Source organism: Rhodamnia argentea, chromosome 11, assembly GCF_020921035.1.
Source record: "Rhodamnia argentea isolate NSW1041297 chromosome 11, ASM2092103v1, whole genome shotgun sequence".
In the NCBI taxonomy this organism is placed as follows: domain Eukaryota; kingdom Viridiplantae; phylum Streptophyta; class Magnoliopsida; order Myrtales; family Myrtaceae; genus Rhodamnia; species Rhodamnia argentea.
The window spans coordinates 1,475,640-1,484,036 of NC_063160.1; the positions used below are offsets into that span (position 1 = coordinate 1,475,640).

The 8,397-nt window shown below is 43.0% G+C and overlaps 2 protein-coding genes and 1 long non-coding RNA gene across 4 annotated transcripts in view; 1 reads left to right on the forward strand and 2 right to left on the reverse strand.

The window, feature by feature from the left end:
- LOC115750493 overlaps positions 1-1,617 on the forward strand; it is a 14,215-nt gene extending 12,598 nt beyond the window's left edge. The window contains exons 2-4 of one of the 2 annotated variants that reach the window (XM_048272210.1): positions 841-964; positions 1,037-1,099; positions 1,465-1,617. In XM_048272210.1, coding sequence (XP_048128167.1) covers positions 872-964; positions 1,037-1,099; positions 1,465-1,602 — 294 coding nt within the window. In that variant the 5' untranslated portion in view covers positions 841-871 and the 3' untranslated portion in view covers positions 1,603-1,617. Of the gene's footprint in view, positions 1-823; positions 965-1,036; positions 1,100-1,464 lie in introns of those variants that run through there. The other variant, XM_030687880.2, reaches the window with a different exon arrangement.
- The window catches only part of LOC115750473 (NAC domain-containing protein 82-like), an 11,045-nt gene extending 2,799 nt beyond the window's left edge, over positions 1-8,246 (reverse strand). The window contains exons 1-5 of the mRNA XM_048272439.1: positions 8,088-8,246; positions 7,148-7,625; positions 6,754-7,034; positions 5,564-5,944; positions 4,265-4,373 (exon numbers count right to left, since the gene is read on the reverse strand). Of these exons, the coding sequence (XP_048128396.1) occupies positions 4,265-4,373; positions 5,564-5,944; positions 6,754-7,034; positions 7,148-7,304 (928 nt within the window). The 5' untranslated portion in view covers positions 7,305-7,625; positions 8,088-8,246. The remainder of the gene's footprint in view (positions 1-4,264; positions 4,374-5,563; positions 5,945-6,753; positions 7,035-7,147; positions 7,626-8,087) is intronic.
- Positions 2,791-3,820, reverse strand: LOC125312778. The gene is made up of 2 exons (XR_007196832.1): positions 3,639-3,820; positions 2,791-3,549 (listed from the first exon to the last, which is right to left on the reverse strand). It is a non-coding gene; the product is annotated as an uncharacterized LOC125312778 (long non-coding RNA).
- Positions 8,247-8,397: the final 151 nt, after the last annotated feature.

The window sequence follows — 8,397 nt, forward strand, 5'->3', positions numbered from 1 at the left end:
CGACACCAAGGTCACAATCTATTCTCAAGAACGGTAAAGATTCGATACAAAAATATTAGCGACAACAAGAATTAAAGTGGAAAAAATCATCATTGAACTTCGGAATAGCATTTCGAAAATGCTAAAATCTAAATTCTAAATGAAACTTGCATCGAATTATTTTATTTTATTTTTATTTTTTTGTAAAGGCTGAAGGACATTTTTTTTAATTCTTTATTTTTTATTTTTAAGGCTAAATGACTTCTTCTTCTTTTTTATCGAAATGACTTTGAAAATGATATCTTTAGCTAAAAATCCTTCGGAACTATGTGACCATCCCATCGGACTCTGCAAAACACTTCACGACAAGACCGCCTTTGTCCCCCCCGGCGACGTGATTAATCTGATTTGTACATGCGAGGTGGGGCCCGCCGATCACGAAACCCCGTTGTATCCATACACGTGTACCGACACGATCGCCATCGCCCCCCGTACGGTCGACCGCGATCCCTCCCATCGCTTTCCGATGAAGATCGTGGCGCGATTTCAGTTGGTGTCGGCGCCGACAGGCTTCCCATTTCGGGGAAGCCCACGGATCCTCGGTGCCCGAGCTGGGGGGTTTTCCTCAAAACGGAGAAGAACGTCGCCGCCACCCGCCACGTGCCCCGGCCGCCCTCCTCGCTGTCCGCCAGGCAGCTCGCGTGCCTCTGCTCCCGCGCCTCCACGTCGTCGTCTGCGTGGGGCTAATCATGTCGCTCTCATCGTCGCCCACTGCATGATTTGTGCATGTGGTCCTGCGTGGGTGGGCGTACTGCGTATATATATATATAGAGAGGAGCGTCTGGTCGTTCGTTCACGGAGGCGACGCGACGGGACGAGAGGGATCGATGCGATGGAGCCGGTGGCGGTGAGGAGGATCGACCGGAAATCGTCCATAGAAAGCGAGCCCAGGACTCTGGGCTTCGACCAAATCCAGTTCGCGAGGGTAAAATTTCAGACTTTTTTTCGAATGATTCCTCTTTTGGTTTTGACTCTCTGATTGATGGTGCTGTTTCAGGAATTAGCAGAGTACGTGATGAACACCAGAAGCATAGATGAAGCCTTGACCATCTTCACTTCGGTACGTCTCTCTCTCTCTCTCTCTCTCTCTCTCTCTCTCGGGCTCGATGATGATCAAGATACTGCTACCGGGTTAACAAGATCGATTCCGAGCGCTTTAGAGCGATCGGCTTACAAAAATTATAGTCGAATTAGCTTTGATGGCGGAGATTGCGATCATAGCAAATGCATTGCAAGACAAATTTTGCAGATGGGTTAGTTCTCAGTGACCCAAAGTTAGAGAGAAAATTGGCAGCTTTTAAGGTGATAAAATGTTGGTCGAAGCATAGCTACATGGACCGGAGACGTATACGCGAATGTCGTCGTAAAAATTGTCCCAGATGCATGAAAATTCGGCCCATTGTTGACGTGCGTGCCTGTGTGCAGGGATTGAAGCCGGTGGTAAGCTCCGGGGCAGCAAACGCCGACACGGCGATGGATCCGAACGAGGAGTATTTCGGGCATGGGCAGAGTAATAAGTTGCAATGGCCCGAACCCAGGGATGTTCTATCTGCTCCCTTCTAGAGTGTCTAGCCCATCCGCATTGTACCCATCGACTTCACAGCAATATATTTTTTTTTTTGGGTGGCTTTTTTTCGATTTAAGCTCTTGATCCTTCCTGTAGATAGAAATTTTGTAAATTACAGTTTTCTACGAACTCGATTCAGAGCAACCGGTATTATTTATCTAGTGAGCTGCTTTATTGTTTTTCTCCCCCCTTTCGAAAAACAGCATCAGTCGCGCGCAATCTAAGTCGCCATTGACGACATCGCACGCTAACGGTTATGCTTTAACGACGACACGTAGTAAAATGATTGCTTGTACACCGCCTTTGCTGCAGTGTTTGTGACACGGAAAGCGCCACCTGACTATATCCCCACATCGCCGCTCTGTCGAACGACGGTTGTTTATCAGATTGCTATCGAATCTCGTCATCCATATGTGCTTGACGTGGTTTCGAGGGTGATTTCTGATCTATCTTATTCTTAGCACCCAATTCTATTGTACTTCGACTAGTACCATTAAGCCAAGGCAAGGCGCGATTATAGTCAACAAAAGGTTAACTAACAAGCCAAAAAACAGTTGGTTTCTGGGCAACTAGCAAGCCAAAAAAACAGTTTGCTGCAACAGGTCCGGTCTAGCAAAAGCATGAGTACTTAAAGAACAAGACCGACCAGTGCAAGGAGAGGGAAGATTTTGCCTAAGTAGTTATGGGACAGCAAAAGCATCATTGATCATTTCAACACTTTCGCCCCTAACCCTCTTATGAGCTAATGCTGAAGTATTCAACTCTTTTGGGTTCTTGCACTTGACTGTAGACCGGAAAGTTCTCTTGATCCTTTCGTACAATCTTATTGGATTGTGTAAATCCAACTTTGTAGGCAACTAACAAGAACTTATGGTAATTTTAAAGCAAATGGAAGTAGGAGATCAAAATTTCACACAATGGAAAATCTAAAGGTAAAAACCTCGCGCGTAAGGATTGCATCTAAGCTAATGAAATCTACGAGATATAGAAGTGCTCTTTGGACCGTTTGTAGTATCAAAATCAGCACACATTCTCATCCTGATCCTCCTAGGCTGGAATTTAGTCTCTAAAGACTCAATAGGCAAAAATCAACTGAAACCTCAACAATTAAGACGGACGACCCAACTTCAGAAACTAATGATATCGGTACTCAATAAATTGCGCACGAACGTGGGGAGCTGAAATACTGCGAATTCCCAAGGGCAAGGAAAATGCATAGAACACAAACAGAAACAGAAGACACTGATGGTTCAATGCAGGCACACCAAACAGAAATAGGTTCAATCAGCCACACCACATCAAGAAACAATAACCTAGAAGTCTCATGTAAGTCTCCAATAATACATGCCCTCGCAGCGAGGACACCATAGTAATCGGAGAGAGTCAACAGGACAAGTGATGACAATATCCCGCATCCGCAGTTAGCCGCTCCTTTTCCTGATCCACTTCCATTCTCCTCGCAATCAGTAACAACCGGAAACCCCTCCAACCCGCTTGACAAAGCGTCGTTAGTGCACCCACGTCCACCTCCTCCAAGAGTCACCTCGGCCTTGGCATGGAAGGAGGAGTCTCGGTAGAGAAGAACGAGAGCATGCCCATCAGATCTCTTCGCTCCAGTACTTGGAGCAGGGCGCTCTACGGCAGAACTCGGATGTGCGGGATACTCCAAGAATCGGAGCACACAACAGAAAATTGTCTCTTCCCCTGGCACGAAAATATGACAAAATAAACAAGAAATAGTAAGGGCTTAGTTTCTCCCAGACTCCACAAAGGACGGAAGTTCAAGTAACCTGCAGCATTGACTTCACAATGGCAACACAGTAAATAACGCTCGGACAATCCCGAGCATTCGTTGCTTGGGCATCACTCCACAACACAAGTAACCACAAACATAGATGAAGAATGCACTAAGAAGTCCATCAATCAGAACATTCCCAGATGTTCTGCCATTTCGAAGATTATTAGAGAGCACAGAAAAGCTGGTTCCAGCCAAAAGAGTGGGGAACCATCAGTCACCAGAGTTAAGATCTACCTCTTCCTGAATTTTCGCAAGCATGTGCGCATCCCAAATTGAGATCATTGATTGGAGAATTTGCTACACCAGCACCATATCTTACAATCTCTCGATTTGTGCATTCTTCAACACCATAACCCTGTAGTGTTGAAAAGTAGAAATAAGATGATATTTCCTTTTTGTTGTTCCTTTTTTTTTTTGGGGGTGGGGGTGGGTGGGGGGATGGGGGGTGGTGTTTAGGGGAGAAAGAAATAGTGAATTGCAAATGCTACTACTCACCTCCTGACTCCACCAAGGGAAATCCTCAGCAATGCAAGTTACTTCTGAACCATGGAATGGCTGAGCAAAAACAGGAGGATTGGATGTGCCAAATCCACCTAAACCATCGTTACCACCCAGACCATAAAATGAGGCATTGGCATATGCTTGATTGCATAGAGTAGCCTCACTAAACCAAGTCAACGGAATCTCGAGATCATTCAACCCCAACCCAGGAGCATTTGCATCATCTGGAATTACTTGAGTCCAAGAACTCTCAGCAGCAATAGAGAGGTATCTATCTGAATGGTTGTGGCCAGATGGACCAGATCCATTAACTGAAGTCAATGGAGCATCAAAATCGTTCAGCTCCATAAATGCTTCACTTGGTGGCAATATAGCCAATGAGCCACCAAGGTCATCTAAACCAACAAAGATATCATCCTCTGCAAGCTCAGCTTGGTGATTTCCATCAGGATTGATGTGGTCAAGGTTCTGAAAACAGGAAAGATATAAGTTACCCAATGAAGAACAACAAACACTAGTTAGACAACAGAAAGCTAAGTATCAGTCATTAATAAATCCTATAGCTGGTAAATGGACATTCCGCAATAGATTGCCAAAGACAAAGTGGAGCTCGATCCCCCAAAATTGACCCGAATGGAAAAAGAAACAGACAAATAACAAAGTACTTCTTTAGCCATGAATATGAAAAAAAATACTTTGAACCAGGAAAGGGGTAAAGAGTTCAAGAAGCCTCATCACAAAATCCAAAAGCAAACAGTCCATTCAATTATTTTATTCAGAATATTAAAAAGAAGTCGGTTCACTGCCAGTGCTAAACAATAAGAACTTAGAACAAGCTCTAGCAATATTTCAAACATCTTGCCTAAGTTTAGCATCATCTCCTAGTTCGTTCTGCCTCTTTTTTGTTCCCATTTGCCTCTTGTCAATTGATAAGGTCTCATTCTCATAGCTCAAATTTGTCTGACGAAACATTGGGTTACTTATTCTTGATTGACAAGTTCTCATCCAAGAGATCCGTTTCATCTGATGGAATAATACGATAGAAAAGTATGATTCGCCATTGACGGTTGTCAAATGCAGATATTATTATTTCCATAGATAACTTACAAAAGGGATATCATCTGACAACTGTTGATTAATCCCATTGCTATCTCATCAATTATCTTTAACCTACCTCAGAGAAGCATGCCTCAAGACCAACACAATTTTAGGATCATCTACCTCTTCTTGGTGCATCTATTTGATAAGAGATGACCAATAGCATACACACTCCAATGGTTACAATTAGTAACATGTGTTGCATAAGGTTCCTTCAATTAAATTAGAATCATCAAAATATGGCCAAAATCGTGGGAATTTGGAACCTTTGCATTCAGTAAAAAGCAGTTGGTTTATGCCCTTTTTGTTTTGAAGGCATTACTCCTGCTGAGATGACAGTGCAAAGAAAGTGAATGGTAAATGTCAAATACCAGGCTCAGAAAGAAGTTTACAAGCAGTAGCAGATGGGACATCAGGTTGGCAACAGTATAAATAATGGATAACTATAAACATTTTCCCTGGAAAGGAAAAGAAAACTATCAACATATGAGAAAGCATTAGCACAATAAAGCAATTATAACCAGCAGGATATTCATAAAGAGCGAAGAACTGATACAAACCTCAACTTTGTCGTTCTCAGAAGACACTGCAGGGATTTCATCACCGAAGATGCCATGTGAAAGAAGATCCTCCATTGTCACATCATTGGGAAGAGCTGGTGGAGGCACATTTACAACAGGAGGAGCGATCTCAGATGGTCCACCTGGGCATGCCTTGGATGTAGACCTTCCACAATATTGCTCAGAACCAGTAATTCCGATATCAACAGTTTGCTTCTGCTTATCAGGTAAAATAAATGCTTGAGTGAAACTGCTAGTGGAGGGGCAATCAGCTTCTCCGTCGTCATCCCATTCTTCCTCATTGTAGGGTGCCCCATATTGGGCACCATTTCTTGGACCAGGACCATCTTTCTGATAGATAATGCAAATTACAAAGGCATCCTGCGCTCAGGAAAGTTCAGTGATTAGTACTGTACCCTTGTGAGTTACCAGACATACAATCATAAAGCCCTAACAATATTACAAAAGAAGTTCCCCGAGTCTCAGCCTTCGCAGCTATTGCTCTAAGAAAATTAGGACCATATTGTGGCTCACATTGTTATTGCTGGAAAAAACTCAGAGCCTAAAAAAAATACACTATAACCCGACACCAAACATCAATCACTTCACCAGATTTTCCCTGCCTCCTCAAAGCAACATCAGGTTCAACAAAAAAGAAACCAAACCATACTGGCATAGAGAAAGTGAAAGATGAGCAAAGCAGAGTCGGACAAATTACTGAAAAGCAAGAGGTCAACAGTAGACTCTGGATGATGTGTGCTGAAAAACTAAAGACACCATAATAATCACATGCAGGGGTTTTGAAACATAATTAGGACAGGATAAAGCCGTTTTAATAAGCAGCCTAGAATTGCCAACTTCATAACTAATGAAAGAATTCAACCGAGAATAAAAGTATATGAACTTGGGGAGATCAACATCTCGGATAACACCATGTAGAAACTCCAAGCAAGCCAACCAGGCTATATGACCAAATCTAAATACGATCATCTGAATGGATAAACCCAACTAGCTTTGCTTATGGTAAATGACTATAGCACCACAGTACCATAAGATGCATGACACCACTATAAACAATGCCCAACAACAATGATAACAAACTCGCTCACATATGATTTTCACGGAAGGAGATCAGAGTTCCATGAGAAGAGGATTTGCACAACCCTTATCAGGAATGGACAAGGCAATACCTGTGCCACCCCTTTCGTCTTCAAATCCTCATTGTCAAGCCTATACTCGTGCATCACCCAATCTGTTCGCTCTGGCTTAGGTTCTCCGCCTCGACGATGAAAAATTAAGCTTTTTATCATTCCCACGGGTTGACCTTTGTAATTTACAGGCCTATCGTTTCCAGTAGTTTTCCAGAACCCAAATTCAGTCGATCGGTTTGTTCTACCGCCAGTTGCATATTTCCTCTCACGGGGACAGAAGAAATACCATTTCAGATCTTTAGTCCTCAAACAAGCTTTATCTGATTAAGGGGGCAAAAAAAATTCATATTTAGCACACCAAATCATGTTAAAAGCAAAAAAACTCGATCTGAACCCAAATATCAAACATATGCAGAAAGAAACTTCCACATACCTGGAAGATCCCAAGGAGCAAACTTATATATATCAACCTCCGCAATTGCATCAACACGAAACTTCTTTCCCAGCACTTTTCTCTTGAGGTAATACTCAACCAGCTCGACATCAGTAGGGTGAAAACGGAAACCCGGAGGAAGAGATGTTCTCGCCATCACAAGACCAACTTAAATTTCGGAGGATCTTGTAGCCAATAAAGTTTCTCTTCACAAGCACCAAATAGAGCAACTTTTCTTAATTGTAAAAACTGAGCGTGTAGGAGTCCCCTTTCCAAAGGAATTTACCAAGGTTGCAAACAAACAACTAAACTGAAAATGAAAAAACTGTAAGGAAACAACGATCTGTCAGGTCCAGTGCCGAAATAGGATCTTCCCGTGCAACAGAGTCTTCCACGGATCATGAAAATGTAGACACAGCGAAGGAACGATGAATGTCTCTCGCTCCCTTCAAAAGACATCTGGCGCGCGATAAAAACCCTGCTTTGAAAATCATTAGCTAAAGAGTGCCCCCAAAAAAAAAAAAACCCTAACAAGCAAACAGAAAATCACACACCCTGATCACCCCGAAACTACAATTCAAGAACAAGATTTTACAGCAGCCACAAAGACACAAACTTAAATCCGACTGATATTGCGAATCGAACCCTCCTCTAACACCCAACTGGGTATGAAAACCGAAACCCTAATAAAAAATAAAACTTTGGGTCAAAAACCCCTCGGTTTGCCATCATCTACTTCCAAGATCCTCTCTCTTCAGCAAAACCCCAACGAGAAACCCCAATCTTTCGCAGGGAAACAAGCAAGCCCGCCGGGTTCAAGACGATCGAACCAAGAAGACTCTAGCCTAATCAAGCAAAATCTCGACGGACGAGACGACACAAACCGATCGACCCAAGAATCGGAGAAGCAAGAGAGAGAGATAGATCCAAGAAACAATACCCGGATGGAGGAAACACGGCCAAGAAGAATCGGAAGCAAAGAGGGAAGCGAGAGATGGGTGGAGCGCGTGCGGGAGAGAGAGAGAGAGAGAGAGAGAGATGGAAGTGGTGGAAGCGAAGAGTAGGAAGAAGGGGAGGCGCAAATAGCTGTGGCTTCGCTCTTTAAGTAGGAGGAGAAGTGAGAGAGAGGAGGGAAGACTTGCTCTCTCAGTCAATATTTTTCGAGGGTTAGTGTTAATTTTCAATAATAATAATAATCTTGCTTTCATTTTGAAATTGAAAAACCTAAAAGTATGTAAATATGAATATTC